Genomic DNA, 22,006 nt, shown 5'->3' with positions numbered 1-22,006 from the left:
TAAATGCACCTTGGTTAGGGCATGTTCAATTTCTTGCTCAAAGCCATGAGAGGGCGTGTGACTGTGACGTTTAGCCTCTTGTAAGGCTGTCAGGAAGACTGTATGTTTTTCTCTCTCTGTCAGATCTAATCAACTTCCTGCCCTGCAGATTCACTGCCTCTGTTTAGCGACCCAGCGACCGGACGAACATGCCCGTTACCATGGAGACACTGTGAACTTAATTGATCAGGGAATATGAGAATATATCAATAGAATGTGCTTTTCAGGGTTTCAGAGTGAGAAGCACCAATGATACTTTCATTCTGGTTTTGATTGATTAAAGTGACACCTCTAACCTAAACAACACTTGATTATAGACTACTGTCCTTATTTCTCTCTCTCTCTCTCTCTCTCTCTCTCTCTCTCTCTCTGTGTGTGTTATCTATCTCTCAGATAGATTGGGCACCAGTGTCAATAATAGAATTATGTTTATGACAATGCAGATGTTGGTTGACTGGTTGATATATCTGGCCTCCCGCCTATAGCCTCTTCCTCTCCACCCCCTTCTATCCTCTCCTATTGTCCCATCTTATTTATGCTTTGGGCGAGTGCACTGCAGTTCTCCCTCGAGTTTGTGACCCCGACTATGAATACCACTGCTGTAGATAATAGAAGACTGAGAGAGAGGCGGAAGAGGAGGGGTCGTTGGGGTGTTTTCCAGTAAAGAATACTTTCACTTTCAACGGTCTTCTGAAAAACAGAAGTGCGAGCGCATTTCTTCTTCAACTAGTCTAACAGAGTAGTGGAATACTTCACCGAGGGACGTTCGTTGATAGTTAGATGGAAAATGGAGATTGTAATTGGTCTACTTCTTTCATCATTGTCTCTGTATTGTGACTTCACCGGTAAGTTAGACAACTGTCTAATTCCACAACTCCGTGACAAGTGCGGAATTAAGTTGAGTTTAATAGTTTAGGTATTTTTCTGTTTTGTTACCTTAAATATATTTTAGTACTGTGCATTTGATTTAAAGTATTTTAGATAACTAATGGCTGACAGTGAATGGTTGAATTCTTCCCACCATTGTTCAATGACGTACTAAATTCCATGTGTGTGTACGTGTTAGTGGTGCGCGGGTCAGCTGTTTGTTCACCCGCACCAGCCCGCAATAGCTAATAACCCGTCCACAGCAACCCGACTATATGTGATAAAGTGAAAGTCTGAGGGCCGCACCCAACCCTAACCCGCAAATATAGAAAATATGCTATAGGCTACAGTCAAAGACGGCGGAACGATGTTTTGACAGGGGGAGTAGGATTTTTTTTAAACCTGATTTAGATATAAATTATAATTTCCGACATTTTGGTAGGCTATTTGTTAGTCAACTAATCTATAATTAGATGAATGTAGCTTCTCTTTTGTCATTATATGTTGACCTAGAATACTAAATAAACCCTTGATCAACATAATAATGTAATAGATCGATAGAATGAAGCTTCAATCTAGTTGACATCTGTAAAGTTTTCTCTGTCTTCTTTCGCAGAGCGAAGACGTTTAGGGACCGGGGAGAAAATACAATAACGCAACAAAAAAAAGGGGGGGAAAGATTTTCAGTGCAAAATGTCCAAATGACATCAGTTTGACCGGTTGTAAAGGAGAAAGAAAGCTGTGAAAATTAAACCCAATGTGTTTCTAACAAGATTGCAGTTCGGCTTCGATGCATATTTTATGTGGTTGAAATACTATCAGGTTTTATGATGTTTAATGATAAAGATATCACCTCTACAGATGGTATCTAACTGAGCATTGTATTCTCTCAAGATGTAGAAATAAAGAAATCCTATTTCTCCACACCTGTTCCCAAGTCCACATTTTGTCTGCATTTGGTGTATCATTTTACTGCAAGAAATGCTTAGTTCTGCAAGAGTTAATATTAAGGCTAAGTGAGAAATTATAGACCTACCAACAGATTTCCGTTTCCATGTAACCCATCTAAACAGTAGGCTACAGTTCCCTTAGCATGCCATAGCCCTATTTGAAGTCCTGTCTTGTGACTGTCGAATTTATACAGCGCCTCCCAATCAGCACTCTCTTTTACCACTTTACCACTTCTTTTCCAAACATTACTTTTCTGGCCCTCCCTTCTCTTTATTTTCAACTTGCCTTTTGCAGCATTTTGTCTTATTGAATTCAATTTTGACAATGTCCTTTTTGCTTCTGTGGATTGACGTTAATAACTTGTTCTGCCAGTGTAGGCTATTTGGCGCGCGAACAGTTTAGCCCTGCAGTTTAGATTTATACACTAATACTAGGTAGCCTAAAATAATGAAAGAAAAACCTCAATGTAGCCTATATAAATTGCACAATAAATATACATTCATTGATTTTTTTAAAGCTATTGTTTCTCTTTATTCAACCCACCCGCCCTTCAGCCACACAATATTTAATGACCCCAATGCCGTCTGTCCGGTGCTGCGGGTTATGAGTCAACCCGCGCATCACTAGTGTGTGCATATCCTCTCTGGGCTAGGCGGGACGAATTCGTCCCACCTACGTAACAGCCAGTTGAATCCTGTGGCGCGATTTTCAAAACCTTTGAAATGCTATTACTTCAATTTCTCAAACATATGACTATTTTACAGCTATTTAAAGACAAGACTCTCGTTAATCTAACCACACTGTCCGATTTCAAAAAGGCTTTACAACGAAAGCAGAACATTAGATTATGTCAGCAGAGTACCAAGCCAGAAATAATCAGACACCCATTTTTCAAGCTAGCATATAATGTCACAAAAACCCAGAAGACAGCTAAATGCAGCACTAACCTTTGATGATCTTCATCAGATGACAACCCTAGGACATTATGTTTAACAATACATGCATGTTTTGTTCAATCAAGTTCATATTTATATCAAAAACCAGCTTTTTACATTAGCATGTGACGTTCAGAACTAGCATACCCCCGCAAACTTCCGGGGAATTCGCTAACAATTTACTAAATTACTCACGATAAACGTTCACAAAAAGCATAACAATTATTTTAAGAATTATAGATACAGAACTCCTCTATGCACTCGATATGTCCGATTTTAAAATAGCTTTTTGGTGAAAGCACATTTTGCAATATTCTAAGTACATAGCCCAGGCATCACGGGCTAGCTATTTAGACACCGACCAAGTTTAGCACTCACCAATATCAGATTTACTATTATAAAAGTTTGATTACCTTTTGTTGTCTTCGTCAGAATGCACTCCCAGGACTGCTACTTCAATAACAAATGTTGGTTTGGTCCAAAATAATCCATCGTTATATCCGAATAGCGGCGTTTTGTTCGTGCGTCCCAGACACTATCTGAAATGGTAAATCAGGGTCGTGCGCATGGCGCAATTCGTGACAAAAAAAATCTAAATATTCCATTACCGTACTTCGAAGCATGTCAACCGCTGTTTAAAATCCATTTTTATGCCATTTTTCTCGTAAAAAAGCGATAATATTCCGACCGGGAATGTCCATTTAGCTAAACAGAGGAAAGAAAACACAGCTTTCGGTCGACGCGGGCACGAGCCTGAGTCTCACAGTACTGTAACCAGCCACTACCCAAACGCGCTTTTTTTTTCAGCCAGAGCCTGCAAAGCCACGATTCTGCGTTTTGCCGCCTTCTGAGAGCCTATGGCAGCCGTAGGAAGTGTCACGGGACAGCTAAGATCCTCACTCTTCAATAAACAGAGACAAGAAGAACAACACCTTGTCAGACAGGCCACTTCCTGCATGAAACCTTATCAGGTTTTTGCCTGCCAAATGAGTTCTGTTATTCTCACAGACACCATTCAAACAGTTTTAGAAACTTTAGGGTGTTTTCTATCCATATGTAATAAGTATATGCATATTCTAGTTACTGGGTAGGAGTGGTAACCAGATTAAATCGGGTACGTTTTTTATTCGGCGGTGTAAATACTGCCCCCTAGCCCTAACAGGATATGCATGTTCTTCTTGTGCGTGTGTGTGTGGCTATTTCTGGTGTATTACATTTTTTACATTTTAGTCATTTAGCAGACGCTCTTATCCAGAGCAACTTACAAATTGGTGCATTCACCTATAATATCCAGTGGAACAACCACTTTACAATAGTGCATCTAAATCTTTTAAGGGGGGGGTTAGAAGGATTACTTTATCCTATCGCAGGTATTCCTTGAAGAGGTGGGGTTTCAGGTGTCTCCGGAAGGTGGTGATTGACTCCGCTGACCTGGCGTCGTGAGGGAGCTTGTTCCACCATTGGGGTGCCAGAGCAGCGAACAGTTTTGACTGGGCTGAGCGGGAACTGTGCTTCCTCAGAGGTAGGGAGGCGAGCAGGCCAGAGGTGGATGAACGGAGTGCCCTTGTTTGGGTGTAGGGCCTGATCAGAGCCTGAAGGTACGGAGGTGCCGTTCCCCTCACAGCTCCGTAGGCAAGCACCATGGTCTTGTAGCGGATGCGAGCTTCGACTGGAAGCCAGTGGAGAGAGCGGAGGAGCGGGGTGACGTGAGAGAACTTTGGAAGGTTGAACACCAGACGGGCTGCGGCGTTCTGGATGAGTTGTAGGGGTTTAATGGCACAGGCAGGGAGCCCAGCCAACAGCGAGTTGCAGTAATCCAGACGGGAGATGACAAGTGCCTGGATTAGGACCTGCGCCGCTTCCTGTGTGAGGCAGGGTCGTGCTCTGCGAATGTTGTAGAGCATGAACCTACAGGATCGGGTCACCGCCTTGATGTTGGTGGAGAACGACAGGGTGTTGTCCAGGGTCACGCCAAGGCTCTTAGCACTCTGGGAGGAGGACACAAGGGAGTTGTCAACCGTGATGGCGAGATCATGGAACGGGCAGTCCTTCCCCGGGAGGAAGAGCAGCTCCGTCTTGCCGAGGTTCAGCTTGAGGTGGTGATCCGTCATCCACACTGATATGTCTGCCAGACATGCAGAGATGCGATTCGCCACCTGGTTGTCAGAAGGGGGAAAGGAGAAGATTAATTGTGTGTCATCTGCATAGCAATGATATGAGAGACCATGTGAGGATATGACAGAGCCAAGTGACTTGGTGTATAGCGAGAATAGGAGTTGGCCAAGAACAGAGCCCTGGGGGACACCAGTGGTGAGAGCACGTGGTGCGGAGACAGATTCTCGCCACGCCACCTGGTAGGAGCGACCTGTCAGGTAGGACGCAATCCAAGCGTGCACGGTGCCGGAGATGCCCAGCTCGGAGAGGGTGGAGAGGAGGATCTGATGGTTCACGGTATCAAAGGCAGCAGATAGGTCTAGAAGGATGAGAGCAGAGGAGAGAGAGTTAGCTTTAGCAGTGCGGAGAGCCTCCGTGACACAGAGAAGAGCAGTCTCAGTTGAATGCCCAGTCTTGAAACCTGACTGATTAGGATCAAGAAGGTCATTCTGAGAGAGATAGCAAGAGAGCTGGCCAAGCACGGCGCGTTCAAGAGTTTTGGAGAGAAAGGAAAGAAGGGATACTGGCCTGTATATGTTGACATCGGATGGATCGAGTGTAGGTTTTTTCAGAAGGGGTGCAACTCTCGCTCTCTTGAAGACGGAAGGGACGTAGCCAGCGGTCAAGGATGCGTTGATGAGCGAGGTGAGGTAGGGGAGAAGGTCTCCGGAAATGGTCTGGAGAAGAGAGGAGGGGATAGGGTCAAGTGGGCAGGTTGTTGGGCGGCCGGCCGTCACAAGACGCGAGAGTTCATCTGGAGAGAGAGGGGAGAAAGAGGTCAAAGCACAGGGTAGGGCAGTGTGAGCAGGACCAGCAGTGTCGTTTGACTTAGCAAACGAGGATCGGATGTCGTCAACCTTCTTTTCAAAATGGTTGACGAAGTCATCCGCAGAGAGGGAGGAGGGGGGGGGAGGGGGAGGAGGATTCAGGAGGGAGGAGAAGGTAGCAAAGAGCTTCCTAGGGTTAGAGGCAGATGCTTGGAGTTTAGAGTGGTAGAAAGTGGCTTTAGCAGCAGAGACAGAAGAGGAAAATGTAGAGAGGAGGGAGTGAAAGGATGCCAGGTCCGCAGGGAGGCGAATTTTCCTCCATTTCCGCTCGGCTGCCCGGAGCCCTGTTCTGTGAGCTCGCAGTGAGTCGTCGAGCCACGGAGCAGGAGGGGAGGACCGAGCCGGCCTGGAGGATAGGGGACAGAGGAAATCAAAGGATGCAGAGAGGGAGGAGAGGAGGGTTGAGGAGGCAGAATCAGGAGATAGGTTGGAGAAGGTTTGAGCAGAGGGAAGAGATGATAGGATGGAAGAGGAGAGAGTAGCGGGAGAGAGAGAGCGAAGGTTGGGACGGCGCAATACCATCCGAGTAGGGGGAGAGTGAGAAGTGTTGGATGAGAGCGAGAGGGAAAAGGATACAAGGTAGTGGTCGGAGACTTGGAGGGGAGTTGCAATGAGATTAGTGGAAGAACAGCATCTAGTAAAGATGAGGTCAAGCGTATTGCCTGCCTTATGAGTAGGGGGGAAGGTGAGAGGGTGAGGTCGAAAGAGGAGAGGAGTGGAAAGAAGGAGGCAGAGAGGAATGAGTCGAAGGTAGACGTGGGGAGGTTAAAGTCACCCAGAACTGTGAGAGGTGAGCCATCCTCAGGAAAGGAACTTATCAAGGCGTCAAGCTCATTGATGAACTCTCCAAGGGAACCTGGAGGGCGATAAATGATAAGGATGTTAAGCTTGAAAGGGCTGGTAACTGTGACAGCATGGAATTCAAATGAGGAGATAGACAGATGGGTCAGGGGAGAAAGAGAGAATGTCCACTTGGGAGAGATGAGGATTCCAGTGCCACCACCCCGCTGGCTCGATGCTCTAGGGGTATGCGAGAACACGTAGTCAGACGAGGAGAGAGCAGTAGGAGTAGCAGTGTTATCTGTGGTGATCCATGTTTCCGTCAGCGCCAGGAAGTCTAGGGACTGGAGGGTAGCATAGGCTGAGATGAACTCAGCCTTGTTGGCCGCAGACCGGCAGTTCCAGAGGCTGCCGGAGACCTGGAACTCCACGTGGGTCGTGCGCGCTGGGACCACCAGGTTAGAGCGGCAGCGGCCACGCGGTGTGGAGCGTTTGTATGGCCTGTGCAGAGGAGAGAGAACAGGGATAGGCAGACACATAGTAGACAAGCTACAGAAGAGGCTACGCTAATGCAAATGAGATTGGAGTGACAAGTGGACTACACGTCTCGAATGTTCAGGAAGTTAAGCTTACGTTGCAAAAATGTTATTGACTAAAATGATACAGTACTGCTGGCTGGTGGAGTAGGCTAGCTAGCAGTGGCTGCGTTGTTGACTTTGAACGTGTAGCTGGCTAGGTAACCTCGGTAGTTTCAGTACTACACCTTGTCATGATACAAAGCAACTTTGTAGCTAGCTAGCTAACATAACACTAATCAAGACGTTCCTTGTAGTGTATTTAGTTTCAACAATGCTGCTCGTCGGTAATAGTTGGCTAGGTTAGGAAAAATGGCGTCGCGGGGGACGGAAATAGCTGGCTAGCTAACCTCGATGGCTGGCTAGCTAACAATTATCAATTAACAATTATCAAGCTATGACAAAGACAACTAGGTAGCTCGCTAGGTAACACTGCACTAGTCAAATCGTTCCGTTGTGAAGTATTAGTAACTACAGCGCTGCTAGTCGGTAACGGATGGCTATCTGGCAGTGGGTTAATGATGACTAGGTGTGTTGAGTAAGTCTGGCGCCGCGTCGCGGCTGGCTAGCACACCTCGATAATACTCAAACTCAAACTACACAATTATCTTAGATACAGAGACAGCACAGACAACTATGTAGCTGGCTAACTAACACTAACACCACACTAACTAACACTAACACCACACATTCATTTGCAACTTAACAAATACATACAAAACAGCAAACAAATTCAATAGTAAAAGGCAATACAAATGTTTTTTTGTTTTTTTACCGGAGCAATATCTACAGTAACGCAGGTGAAGTGGTTTCATTTCATTGGCCAATAAAAAGGAATTAGTACTGACTCCGCTTTACCCTGCTGTCCCTATAGACCTTTGTACATGTGGTGTTCAGCCCTTGCATAGTTTTGATTGGCTGGCTCTACTCCTGTGACTCCATGGGAGTGTGATTTAGTGGGCAATCAATGAAGCGTTGAGGGCTGAATGGAGTGTATGGAGTGTAACGTGCTTGATCAACATGCAGATACATGAACGTTAGACAATAATATCGTGCTGTTTTGTTTGAAAAACAATACACATTTTAACTTGACCTTGGTCTTCCAGATGCCGAGTGCCTGGTGATCAGTCCTGCCAGGCTGGTGGTGAAGTATGGAGACCCAGCTTCAGCCAAATGCACCTCCGATCAGCCTAAGCAATTGGGCTGGGAAGCGACCGAGGGAGGGACGGGTCTAACAGACAAGAAGGTGAAGTTCCTAAACTGGAGTGTGGACAGGTAAGAGGGGCAGACACAGCTGAGACTTTTAAAACACCTTTATTGTTTGACTTTACTGTTATGTAGCTTAAATGGCCTAAATAAGGATCCGTCCCCTTTTTTCAATTTCCACCTATAACGACATACCCAAATCGAACTGCCTGTAGCTCAGGACCTGAAGCAGGGATATGCATATTCTTGATATTATTTGAAAAGGAAACACTTTGAAATTTGTGGAAATGTGAAAGGAATGTAGGAGAATAACATAATAGATTATCACAAAAGATAATACAAAGAAAAAACCAACCGTTCTTTTGTATTTTTTTGTACCATCATTGTTAAAATGCAAGAGAATGGCCATAATGTATTATTCCAGCCCAGGTGCAATTTAGATTTTGGCCACTAGATGGCAGCAGTGTATGTGCAACGTTTTAGACTGATCCAATGAACAATTGCATTTCTGTTACAAATGTTGTATCAAGACTACCCAAATGTGCCTAATTTGTTTATTAATAACTTTTCATGTTCAAAATTGGGCACTCTCCTCAAACAATAGCATGGTATTCTTTCACAGTAATAGCTACTGTAAATTGGACAGTGCAGTTAGATTAACAAGAATTTAAGCTTTCTGCCAATATCAAATATGTCTATGTCCTGGGAAATGTTCTTGTTACTTACAACCTCGTGCTAATCGCATTAGCCTACGTTAGCTCAACCGTCCCGTGGACGGGACACCGATCCCGAAGAAGTCAATGAATGGTGTTACTGTTATTTTAGACATTTATTCATCTCTTCTGTTTTTTATTTTCATTGATTTATTTTAAATGCGCTTTAAATGTTTCATTTGATTTAACAGTGTGACTGACTGGAATAACAAACCAACATGCTTCACAGAAGGAGGCCACTGTCAGAAACAGCTGGACATCACAGTTTATAATGAGTGACGTCTCTCTCTTATCTTCTCTGGTGTTTCTGAATGTATTCTTAGTATGGCTCTGCACTGTTAAATCACTTTGTGTGTTTCCATTCCTCCACAGAGCTTCCAGACAGTGTCTCCATCAGCTATAGGAAGTACCCTTATCCGATGGTTGAGAAGCATCAGTACCAGCTACAGTGTCTTGTCCAGAACATCGCTCCTATTGAGAGACTCAGGGTGACCTTCTACAAAGTCAATACCACTGGTGAACAGACAGAATTAGACACACAACAGAAATCCAAGGACAACATCAAGACACCAGAGAATGGGACCTATACTCTGGACTTCACCCCTAGTAGAGATGATGACGGGGCCCAGTTGTGGTGTTCAGCCATGTTAAATCTGGGACCAGAGGGACCCCAACCTCCTCCTGTAATGGAATCAGACCGCCTCAACATCAGCGTGCTCTGTGAGTCCATCTGGTTCTCTGTCTCCACACATTTAGTACAACTGTTAGTTGGATACCAGACGATTCAGGACATTGACTGATGTTGTTTTCACTTCATATTCTCTTACTAATCAACTTGTTTATCATCTCTTTCTCTATCTCCCATGAATCTTTCTCCCTCATTCTCTCTCTCGTTCTCTCTCCCTCCCCCTCTCAACCTCTCTCTCTCGTTCTCTTTCTCACTATCATTCCCTCTCCCTCCCTCTCCTTCTCTCTCCGTCTCACTCTCTCTCTCTCTCCCGCCCTCTCTCTCTCCCGCCCTCTCTCTCTCCCGCCCTCTCTCTCTCCCGCCCTCTCTCTCTCCCGCCCTCTCTCTCTCCCGCCCTATCTTTCTCCCGCCGTCTCTTCTAGACAAGCCTCAGATCACTATGAGTCCTGGATGTTTCTCCATGAGCATCACAGAGGGCGACAGCTTATCACTTAACTGTAGTGCAAAGGGTAACCCTGCCCCCTCCTACGATTGGTTGCACCCCCAATCCGCCCCCGCCCCCAACACCACAGAAGAGAGATCCGTAGTGACCATCACCAACATGGCCAAGTCTCACTCTGGAGAGTACACCTGCATCGCCAGAAACCCCCTGGGAAACAGCACCTGTACTGTTAACGTGGAGGTCACAGGTGAGATGGATGGATGATTGGTTGGATGTTTGGTTAGCAGGTAGGTTAATAGATTCGTCCGTCGGTCTCAGTCGGGGGCAGTTCAGGGTCGTTTGGGGGTCAGTTGGGCGAGAAGATCAATTTTTTAAAATTCAACAATAGAATTCACACCTCGTATATTGAAAACCTCCTGGGTGGCCGGGCTCTCCTCGTCATGAAAACCTCTCCCCTGTGTAACCGTGCTCTCCTCGTCATGAAAACCTCTCCCCTGTGTAACCGTGCTCTCCTCGTCATGAAAACCTCTCCCCTGTGTAACCGTGCTCTCCTCGTCATGAAAACCTCTCCCCTGTGTAACCGTGCTCTCCTCGTCATGAAAACCTCTCCCCTGTGTAACCGTGCTCTCCTCGTCATGAAAACCTCTCCCCTGTGTAACCGTGCTCTCCTCGTCATGAAAACCTCTCCCCTGTGTAACCGTGCTCTCCTCGTCATGAAAACCTCTCCCCTGTGTAACCGTGCTCTCCTCGTATAATGAAAACCTCTCCCCTGTGTAACCGTGCTCACCTCGTATAATGAAAACCTCTCCCCTGTGTAACCGTGCTCTCCTCGTCATGAAAACCTCTCCCCTGTGTAACCGTGCTCTCCTCGTCATGAAAACCTCTCCCCTGTGTAACCGTGCTCTCCTCGTCATGAAAACCTCTCCCCTGTGTAACCGTGCTCTCCTCGTATAATGGAAACCTCTCCCCTGTGTAACCGTGCTCTCCTCGTCATGAAAACCTCTCCCCTGTGTAACCGTGCTCTCCTCGTCATGAAAACCTCTCCCCTGTGTAACCGTGCTCTCCTCGTCATGACAACCTCTCCCCTGTGTAACCGTGCTCTCCTCGTATAATGAAAACCTCTCCCCTGTGTAACCGTGCTCTCCTCGTCATGACAACCTCTCCCCTGTGTAACCGTGCTCTCCTCGTATAATGAAAACCTCTCCCCTGTGTAACCGTGCTCTCCTCGTATAATGAAAACCTCTCCCCTGTGTAACCGTGCTCTCCTCGTCATGAAAACCTCTCCCCTGTGTAACCGTGCTCTCCTCGTCATGAAAACCTCTCCCCTGTGTAACCGTGCTCTCCTCGTATAATGGAAACCTCTCCCCTGTGTAACCGTGCTCTCCTCGTCATGAAAACCTCTCCCCTGTGTAACCGTGCTCTCCTCGTATAATGAAAACATCTCCCCTGTGTGATCGTGCTCTCCTCGTATAATGAAAACCTCTCCCCTGTGTGATCGTGCTCTCCTCGTATAATGAAAACCTCTCCCCTGTGTAACCGTGCTCTCCTCGTATAATGAAAACCTCTCCCCTGTGTAACCGTGCTCTCCTCGTATAATGAAAACATCTCCCCTGTGTGATCGTGCTCTCCTCGTATAATGAAAACCTCTCCCCTGTGTGATCGTGCTCTCCTCGTATAATGAAAACCTCTCCCCTGTGTAACCGTGCTCTCCTCGTATAATGAAAACCTCTCCCCTGTGTAACCGTGCTCTCCTCGTATAATGAAAACCTCTCCCCTGTGTAACCGTGCTCTCCTCGTATAATGAAAACCTCTCCCCTGTGTAACCGTGCTCTCCTCGTATAATGAAAACATCTCCCCTGTGTGATCGTGCTCTCCTCGTATAATGAAAACCTCTCCCCTGTGTAACCGTGCTCTCCTCGTCATGAAAACCTCTCCCCTGTGTGATCGTGCTCTCCTCGTATAATGAATACCTCTCCCCTGTGTAACCGTGCTCTCCTCGTATAATGAAAACCTCTCCCCTGTGTAACCGTGCTCTCCTCGTATAATGAAAACCTCTCCCCTGTGTAACCGTGCTCTCCTCGTCATGAAAACCTCTCCCCTGTGTAACCGTGCTCTCCTCGTCATGAAAACCTCTCCCCTGTGTAACCGTGCTCTCCTCGTCATGACAACCTCTCCCCTGTGTAACCGTGCTCTCCTCGTCATGAAAACCTCTCCCCTGTGTAACCGTGCTCTCCTCGTCATGAAAACCTCTCCCCTGTGTAACCGTGCTCTCCTCGTATAATGGAAACCTCTCCCCTGTGTAACCGTGCTCTCCTCGTCATGAAAACCTCTCCCCTGTGTAACCGTGCTCTCCTCATATAATGAAAACATCTCCCCTGTGTGATCGTGCTCTCCTCGTATAATGAAAACCTCTCCCCTGTGTGATCGTGCTCTCCTCGTATAATGAAAACCTCTCCCCTGTGTAACCGTGCTCTCCTCGTATAATGAAAACCTCTCCCCTGTGTAACCGTGCTCTCCTCGTATAATGAAAACCTCTCCCCTGTGTAACCGTGCTCTCCTCGTATAATGAAAACATCTCCCCTGTGTGATCGTGCTCTCCTCGTATAATGAAAACCTCTCCCCTGTGTGATCGTGCTCTCCTCGTATAATGAAAACCTCTCCCCTGTGTAGCCGTGCTCTCCTCGTCATGAAAACCTCTCCCCTGTGTAACCGTGCTCTCCTCGTATAATGAAAACATCTCCCCTGTGTGATCGTGCTCTCCTTGTATAATGAAAACCTCTCCCCTGTGTAACCGTGCTCTCCTCGTATAATGAAAACATCTCCCCTGTGTGATCGTGCTCTCCTCGTCATGAAAACCTCTCCCCTGTGTAACCGTGCTCACCTCGTCATGAAAACTACTCCCCTGTGTAACCGTGCTCTCCTCGTCATGAAAACCTCTCCCCTGTGTAACCGTGCTCTCCTCGTCATGAAAACCTCTCCCCTGTGTAACCGTGCTCTCCTCGTATAATGAAAACATCTCCCCTGTGTGATCGTGCTCTCCTCGTCATGAAAACCTCTCCCCTGTGTAACCGTGCTCACCTCGTCATGAAAACTACTCCCCTGTGTAACCGTGCTCTCCTCGTCATGAAAACCTCTCCCCTGTGTAACCGTGCTCTCCTCGTCATGAAAACCTCTCCCCTGTGTAACCGTGCTCTCCTCGTCATGAAAACATCTCCCCTGTGTGACTGTGCTCTCCTCGTCATGAAAACCTCATCTCTGGAATTGAAGAGGAGCATCCCAACATGGAAACACTAACGCCGAATAAAAGCCCCATAGCTCCAATGTGATATCAACTTTCACATAATCATTGGTGTTACTCAATACAAGCGTTGTGATTTTGACATTCCAGGTGTGTTTATGTTACTTGAAACCCAACACAGCTCATTACTATACGATGTGTCTATTCTATAGTTGAATTGTGAATAATTCTCCCCCCCCCCCCCCACATACTGCTAACATAGAGCAGGGCTCTCCAACTCTGTTCCAGGAGAGCTACCGTCCTGTAGGTTTATACTCCAACCCTGTTCCTGGAGAGCTACCCTCCTGTAGGTTTATACTCCAACCCTGTTCCTGGAGAGCTACCCTCCTGTAGGTTTATACTCCAACCCTGTTCCTGGAGAGATACCCTCCTGTAGGTTTATACTCCAACCCTGTTCCTGGAGAGATACCCTCCTGTAGGTTTATACTCCGACCCTGTTCCTGGAGAGCTACCCTCCTGTAGGTTTATACTCCAACCCTGTTCCTGGAGAGCTACCCTCCTGTAGGTTTATACTCCAACCCTGTTCCTGGAGAGATACCCTCCTGTAGGTTTATACTCCAACCCTGTTCCTGGAGAGCTACCCTCCTGTAGGTTTATACTCCAACCCTGTTCCTGGAGAGCTACCCTCCTGTAGGTTTTATACTCCGACCCTGTTCCTGGAGAGATACCCTCCTGTAGGTTTTAACTCAAGCCCAGTTGTAACTAACCTGATTCATCTTATCAACCAGCTAATTACTAGAATCAGGTGTGCTAGATTAGGGTTGGAGTGAAAACCGACAGGACAGTAGCTCTCCAGGAACAGAGTTGGAGAGACCTAGAGGGAAAATAGAGAAGGTCCTGTTAACCTGGAGTTCTGTTCAGTAGACATGAAACAGAAAAAAACACTGATGTAGTCTCTGATAGGGCAGCACTAACACTGATGTAGTCTCTGATAGGGCAGCATAAACACTGATGTAGTCTCTGATAGGGCAGCATAAACACTGATGTAGTCTCTGATAGGGCAGCATAAACACTGATGTAGTCTCTGATAGGGCAGCATAAACACTGATGTAGTCTCTGATAGGGCAGCACTAACACTGATGTAGTCTCTGAAAGGGCAGCACTAACACTGATGTAGTCTCTGATAGGGCAGCATAAAAACTGATGTAGTCTCTGATAGGGCAGCATAAACACTGATGTAGTCTCTGATAGGGCAGCACTAACACTGATGTAGTCTCTGATAGGGCAGCATAAACACTGATGTAGTCTCTGACAGGGCAGCATAAACACTGATGTAGTCTTTGATAGGGCAGCATAAACACTGATGTAGTCTCTGATAGGGTAGCATAAACACTGATGTAGTCTCTGATAGGGCAGCATAAACACTGATGTAGTCTCTGATAGGGCAGCATAAACACTGATGTAGTCTCTGATAGGGCAGCATAAACACTGATGTAGTCTCTGATAGGGCAGCATAAACACTGATGTAGTCTCTGATAGGGCAGCATAAACACTGATGTAGTCTCTGATAGGGCAGCACTAACACTGATGTAGTCTCTGAAAGGGCAGCACTAACACTGATGTAGTCTCTGATAGGGCAGCATAAAAACTGATGTAGTCTCTGATAGGGCAGCATAAACACTGATGTAGTCTCTGATAGGGCAGCACAAACACTGATGTAGTCTCTGATAGGGCAGCATAAACACTGATGTAGTCTCTGATAGGGCAGCATAAACACTGATGTAGTCTCTGATAGGGCAGCACTAACACTGATGTAGTCTCTGATAGGGCAGCATAAACACTGATGTAGTCTCTGATAGGGCAGCATAAACACTGATGTAGTCTCTGATAGGGCAGCATAAACACTGATGTAGTCTCTGATAGGGCAGCATAAACACTGATGTAGTCTCTGATAGGGCAGCACTAACACTGATGTAGTCTCTGAAAGGGCAGCACTAACACTGATGTAGTCTCTGATAGGGCAGCATAAAAACTGATGTAGTCTCTGATAGGGCAGCATAAACACTGATGTAGTCTCTGATAGGGCAGCATAAACACTGATGTAGTCTCTGATAGGGCAGCACTAACACTGATGTAGTCTCTGATAGGGCAGCACTAACACTGATGTAGTCTCTGATAGGGCAGCATAAACACTGATGTAGTCTCTGATAGGGCAGCATAAACACTGATGTAGTCTCTGATAGGGCAGCACAAACACTGATGTAGTCTCTGATAGGGCAGCATAAACACTGATGTAGTCTCTGATAGGGCAGCATAAACACTGATGTAGTCTCTGATAGGGCAGCACTAACACTGATGTAGTCTCTGATAGGGCAGCATAAACACTGATGTAGTCTCTGATAGGGCAGCATAAACACTGATGTAGTCTTTGATAGGGCAGCATAAACACTGATGTAGTCTCTGATAGGGCAGCATAAACACTGATGTAGTCTCTGATAGGGCAGCATAAACACTGATGTAGTCTCTGATAGGGCAGCATAAACACTGATGTAGTCTCTGATAGGGCAGCATAAACACTGATGTAGTCTCTGATAGGGCAGCATAAACACTGATGTAGCCTCTGATAGGGCAGCATAAACACTGATGTAGTCACTGAAAGGGCAGCATTAACACTGATGTAGTCTCTGATAGGGCAGCACTAACACTGATGTAGTCTCTGATAGGGCAGCATAAACACTGATGTAGTCTCTGATAGGGCAGCATAAACACAGATGTTGTCTTTGATAGGGCAGCATAAACACTGATGTAGTCTCTGATAGGGCAGCATAAACACTGATGTAGTCTCTGATAGGGCAGCATAAACACTGATGTAGTCTCTGATAGGGCAGCATAAACACTGATGTAGTCTCTGATAGGGCAGCATAAACACTGATGTAGTCTCTGATAGGGCAGCATAAACACTGATGTAGTCTCTGATAGGGCAGCATAAACACTGATGTAGTCTCTGATAGGGCAGCATAAACACTGATGTAGCCTCTGATAGGGCAGCATAAACACTGATGTAGTCACTGAAAGGGCAGCATTAACACTGATGTAGTCTCTGATAGGGCAGCACTAACACTGATGTAGTCTCTGATAGGGCAGCATAAACACTGATGTAGTCTCTGATAGGGCAGCATAAACACTGATGTTGTCTTTGATAGGGCAGCATAAACACTGATGTAGTCTCTGATAGGGCAGCATAAACACTGATGTAGTCTCTGATAGGGCAGCATAAACACTGATGTAGTCTCTGATAGGGCAGCATAAACACTGATGTAGTCTCTGATAGGGCAGCATAAACACTGATGTAGTCTCTGATAGGGCAGCATAAACACTGATGTAGCCTCTGATAGGGCAGCATAAACACTGATGTAGTCTCTGATAGGGCAGCATAAACACTGATGTAGTCTCTGAAAGGGCAGCATTAACACTTATGTAGTCTCTGAAAGGGCAGTATGAACACTGATGTAGTCTCATAAGGATGCAATGCTCATTTCCTCTCTCTGTTCCTTTAAACTTTGGGGTGGTTGTCTTGGTAACAGTAGGTCATGTGCAAAACACTTCAGAGTAAAACAAATCTAATTTGAGTGTCCTTGTATATGGAGGATGGGAATTGTATCATTACTGAGATCCACATATGAATGTGGTATAAATCAAAACTTAAAAGGTAGGACTCGTGTCGGACTCATGTAGTTTTTTTGATGTTTACACATTGGGGGAAAATATCAGATATACATCAGACATGCCAAATTATTGGCAGAAGATCAGAATTGGGCTGCCTGTGTATACGCAGCCTAAACGTCTGTTTCCCTCCTCAGGAGCTTCCTGTCAGGCTGCTGGAAGTGCCATGGTGGCTGTGCTGCTCCTCCAACTCATTCATTGGCTGTAAGACCACTTCCTGAACCCACTGATTGGCTGAATACATGCGATTCTTTTTTTACAGCTGTGAGTGGGGGCTGTCTGTCCACTTTCTGCTGACTATTGATTCATTCGTTTATTGATTGGTTGATTGGTTACCATGCCTACAATACTTTGATAATATTACCTTGTAACTTTATGATTTTGCCTTATATACAGAACCAGTCAAATGTTTGGACCCACCTACACATTCAATGGTTTTTCCTTTATTTGTACTATTTTCTACATTGTAGATAGTGTGCACAGCTGTCATCAAGGCAAAGGGTGTCTACTTTAAAGAATCTAAAATATATTTTGATTTGTTGAACACTTTTTGGTTACTACATGATTCCATGTGTTATTTCATAGTTTTGATGTCTTCACTATTATTCTCCAATGTATAAAATAGTAAAAATAAAGAAAAACCCTGGAATAGTAGGTGTGTCCAAACTTTCGATATATATATATATAATGGATTTCATTCATTTTACAAATTGTATTGCCTGCATTTTATTTCACTATCTCTGACCATTCGTGATCTTAGTCAGCTATGACACATAATACTTTATTTCACATTTCCTTATTAAGTTATGGTGTCAGATAAAATACAATGAACTAGACTTTGTTAATATACAAATGACGTTGGTCTAGGTGAGGATTTTTTCTGCACTAGTGTGTCAATAGCAGGACATCTTTGACTCTAGATTACACCGACTTAACGTACTTTACATTGTTTGCGAGATCAGACATGATATCATTCTAATACGAGTGTTCATTTTAGGCAGTTGCTTTCATTTCAGCGCGTCTAATTTGTAAACATTTCAACTGTATTAAATTATAACTTTTTTCAATTCCATAAAACATTAACATGATCTTGTGATGTAAGAGTCGAGACCGTGGCGAAGCTTTAGAGTTCTTATCGATTCAACGGTAAAACAATGTGTTCCATTGGTCCCATTTCAGCCATTATTGGGGTCATATGCATATGAACACACACTCTGCTGTGGGGCTTTATAACACATCAATGTAACACACATTCTGCTGTGGGGCTTTACAACACCTCAATGTAACACACATTCTGCTGTGGGGCTTTACAACACCTCAATGTAACACACATTCTGCTGTGGGGCTTTACAACACATCAATGTAACAGTAGAACAAATATCACAATATCAGAATATAACTTCAAATGAAATACATCAATGTAGGCTACAGCAGAACAGACATATGAGGATATATAGGCCTCCATATGTTATAATATGAAGCACATTCACCTTAACTTCACACTACACAACAAGTTTGTAAAGGAGAAATATGTTCCTACCTTAGTTTTCCAAAAAAAACACTTTTTTCTGGAGGCATCTGTGTGGACATTAGTGGTACTGTACATTCCACCCATTCTCCTGTTAGTTTAATCCCTCCAGTCTTTCCTAGACCCCAAACTCCCTACCGTTTTAACATGTTGTACAGCCCAGCTCTGAATTTTCTATGACAAAGCTAGGGGTTATACGTTTGATTGTTCTTGAACTGAGCCTCCATCCGCATTGTACCTGCTCTGAGCACTTCGTCGCCACCTGGGCGGCGGGAGAAATAACGAGGAAGCAACATGATTTAACTCTGATCGCTTTTTTAGAATGTTTACAGCGCCAACAGTGAAACAGTGAATGAATCATGCCGTGAGAGGAACTGGATCCAGTTCTGGCAGTAGTGACAGTGCAGATGTTTCAGCTGCTGGTCTCGGGGGGAGTAACAAAGGTTTTTCTCTGACTTTTTTGGTAAAAATTCCAAACTAATGACTGCAAGACTTCCAAAGAGATAATCAACATTTTATTGTTTTCTAATCTACTTGGCAATACACCGCTTCATGGTGGTTTGGTAACTTGTTTTGGGTTTGCAGAGCTAACACGGATGGAGTCACTCCTCTTCCTGTTTCTGGTAATGTACAATACCCTACATAGTGCACTACTTCTGGCCAGGGCTCCGACCAGGGCTCTGACCAAAAGTAGTGCACTATGTAGGAAATAGTGGCATTTGGGGCACAGACATCATGTCAAGGACATGGCAGCTTTCCCTTGGACTAGCCAACATCCTGGGCTGCAGGTAGTCATTCAGGAGAAAAATTCTGCAGGAATCTTGCAGATAGTCTTCAAATAAATCCTGCAAGATTTTTTCCATAATGACTAACTACAGGATTCCTACAGGAATCGTCCTACAGCAAAATGACCCCACAATCCTGTGGGATATCCTGTAGGTAAGATTCCTGCAGGTAATTCCACAAGGTTTTCAGGGCCATTTTCCTGTAGGACAACTTGCCGGATCCCTTCCTCGTCCTTCATAGAGAATTTACTGTAGGACAAGACACATGTTTTCAAAAGAACGGACAGAAAGCACAAGATATCAGACTGCATGGCAATTTTATTATTCAATGCCGCAACAAAGGATGAGTTTGATTGGTCCATTTCAGCTTCAGCTGTATATAAAATATTATTCCTAGGAGAATCTGTCCAGTGTTGCTGCCTGTCAGTCTCACTGTTGTACATAGACTCGGCCTTAACTGGGGAGGAGAGGACAGAGATTCTTAACTGGGGAGGAGAGGACAGAGATTCTTAACTGGGGAGGAGAGGACAGAGATTCTTAACTGGGGAGGAGAGGACAGAGATTCTTAACTGGGGAGGAGAGGACAGAGATTCTAAACTGGGGAGGAGAGGACAGAGATTCTTAACTGGGGAGGAGATGACAGAGATTCTTAACTGGGGAGGAGAGGACAGAGATTCTAAACTGGGGAGGAGAGGACAGAGATTCTAAACTGGGGAGGAGAGGAGAGAGATTCTTAACTGGGGAGGAGAGGACAGAGATTCTTAAACTGGGGAGGAGAGGACAGAGATTCTAAACTGGGGAGGAGAGGACAGAGATTCTAAACTGGGGAGGAGAGGAGAGAGATTCTAAACTGGGGAGGAGAGGACAGAGATTCTAAACTGGGGAGGAGAGGACAGAGATTCTAAACTGGGGAGGAGAGGACAGAGATTCTTAACTGGGGAGGAGAGGACAGAGATTCTAAACTGGGGAGGAGAGGACAGAGATTCTTAACTGGGGAGGAGAGGACAGAGATTCTAAACTGGGGAGGAGAGGACAGAGATTCTAAACTGGGGAGGAGAGGAGAGAGATTCTTAACTGGGGAGGAGAGGACAGAGATTCTTAAACTGGGGAGGAGAGGACAGAGATTCTAAACTAGGGAGGAGAGGAGAGAGATGAGAGAGGATTTAATGGCAGAAACTCTGTCTGTAATCAGAGGGTCCAGGATATAACAGCTGAAACTCTGTGCCTGTAATGAGAGGGACAGAGGATCCACGATATAACAGCTGAAACTCTGTGCCTGTAATGAGAGGGACAGAGGATCCACGATATAACAGCTGAAACTCTGTGCCTGTAATGAGAGGGACAGAGGATCCACGATATAACAGCTGAAACTCTGTGCCTGTAATGAGAGGGACAGAGGATCCACGATATAACAGCTGAAATTGTGTGTTGTGTTCCCTTTGCCTGCATGGCTGTCCAGTGTTGCTGACTGTGTTAGTCAGTCTCACTGTTGTTCATAGGCTCGGTCATAACTGGGGAGGAGAGGAAAAAGATGAGGGCAGAGTTCACAGGATGTAACAGCAGAAACTGTGTGTGTGTAATGAGACGGGCGGAATTGACAGGATGTTACAGCAGAAACTGTGTGTGTGTGTGTGTGTGTGTGTGTGTGTGTGTGTGTGTGTGTGTGTGTGTGTGTGTGTGTGTGTGTGTGTGTGTGTGTGTGTGTGTGTGAGATGAGGAACAGTGACAAAGGAAATCAGAAGTAACAGTTAGGTCATACTTACCAGAATAGTACGAACTATCATAAATCCACCTCAATGAAATGGGTCGGAATTCGGAACAGAAACAAACATGTTAAACATCGTTATGAAGCCCATGTATGTGGTATTACTGATAGGCTATCAACTCAGTCTCATGGGTAATGATTAGCCAATGATATTATATTAAACATGTTACAAAAGAACACAACTTCCTTTTTACTTTTATTGATATTCTCCTATTAGCAGTACTGTAGCTCTGCTTTATGTCATGTCTTTCTGCTATTAGCAGTACTGTATGTCATGTCTTTCTGCTATTAGCAGTACTGTATGTCATGTCTTTCTGCTATTAGCAGTACTGTATGTCATGTCTTTCTGCTATTAGCAGTACTGTAGCTCTGCTTTATGTCATGTCTTTCTGCTATTAGCAGTACTGTATGTCATGTCTTTCTGCTATTAGCAGTACTGTATGTCATGTCTTTCTGCTATTAGCAGTACTGTATCTCTGCTGTATGTCATGTCTTTCCCCTATTAGCAGTACTGTAGCTCTGCTTTATGTCATGTCTTTCTGCTATTAGCAGTACTGTATGTCATGTCTTTCTGCTATTAGCAGTACTGTATGTCATGTCTTTCTGCTATTAGCAGTACTGTATGTCATGTCTTTCTGCTATTAGCAGTACTGTATCTCTGCTGTATGTCATGTCTTTCTCCTATTAGCAGTACTGTAGCTCTGCTTTATGTCATGTCTTTCTGCTATTAGCAGTACTGTATGTCATGTCTTTCTGCTATTAGCAGTACTGTATGTCATGTCTTTCTCCT

General features: G+C 45.1%; 2 protein-coding genes and 1 long non-coding RNA gene across 3 annotated transcripts in view; 2 read left to right on the top strand and 1 right to left on the bottom strand.

Annotated features, from left to right (window-relative positions):
* The first annotated feature begins 753 nt into the window (after window positions 1-753).
* Window positions 754-22,006, top strand: part of LOC106591099 (uncharacterized) — a 32,623-nt gene continuing 11,370 nt past the window's right edge. Inside the window, exons 1-2 of the mRNA XM_082967585.1 lie at window positions 754-884; window positions 8,235-8,403. Coding sequence (XP_082823711.1) covers window positions 827-884; window positions 8,235-8,403 — 227 coding nt within the window. The 5' untranslated portion in view covers window positions 754-826. The remainder of the gene's footprint in view (window positions 885-8,234; window positions 8,404-22,006) is intronic.
* LOC145864344 (uncharacterized) lies at window positions 5,498-7,041 on the bottom strand. The gene is made up of 3 exons (XR_014382914.1): window positions 6,746-7,041; window positions 6,549-6,629; window positions 5,498-5,623 (listed from the first exon to the last, which is right to left on the bottom strand). It is a non-coding gene; the product is annotated as an uncharacterized LOC145864344 (long non-coding RNA).
* LOC145862636 (V-set and immunoglobulin domain-containing protein 2-like) lies at window positions 9,422-21,398 on the top strand. The gene is made up of 3 exons (XM_082967583.1): window positions 9,422-9,767; window positions 10,158-10,424; window positions 17,276-21,398. The coding sequence occupies exons 1-3, from the start codon at window positions 9,467-9,469 to the stop codon at window positions 17,344-17,346; spliced, it is 639 nt and encodes a 212-aa protein (XP_082823709.1). The 5' UTR covers window positions 9,422-9,466; the 3' UTR covers window positions 17,347-21,398.

This window comes from Salmo salar, chromosome 02, assembly GCF_965601325.2.
Source record: "Salmo salar chromosome 02, fSalSal1, whole genome shotgun sequence".
In the NCBI taxonomy this organism is placed as follows: domain Eukaryota; kingdom Metazoa; phylum Chordata; class Actinopteri; order Salmoniformes; family Salmonidae; genus Salmo; species Salmo salar.
The sequence above is the reverse complement of the archived record's forward strand: the minus strand, read 5'-3'. Positions and strand labels throughout refer to the sequence as shown.

Excerpts from the sequence above, each read along its gene's own strand:
- LOC145862636 (XM_082967583.1), top strand. The coding sequence starts at position 9,467 with ATGGTTGAGAAGCATCAGTACCAGCTACAGTGTCTTGTCCAGAACATC. Across the intron at positions 9,768-10,157 it reads CCTCAACATCAGCGTGCTCT|ACAAGCCTCAGATCACTATG; the intron begins GTGAGTCCATCT and ends CGTCTCTTCTAG. Across the intron at positions 10,425-17,275 it reads TGTTAACGTGGAGGTCACAG|GAGCTTCCTGTCAGGCTGCT; the intron begins GTGAGATGGATG and ends TTCCCTCCTCAG.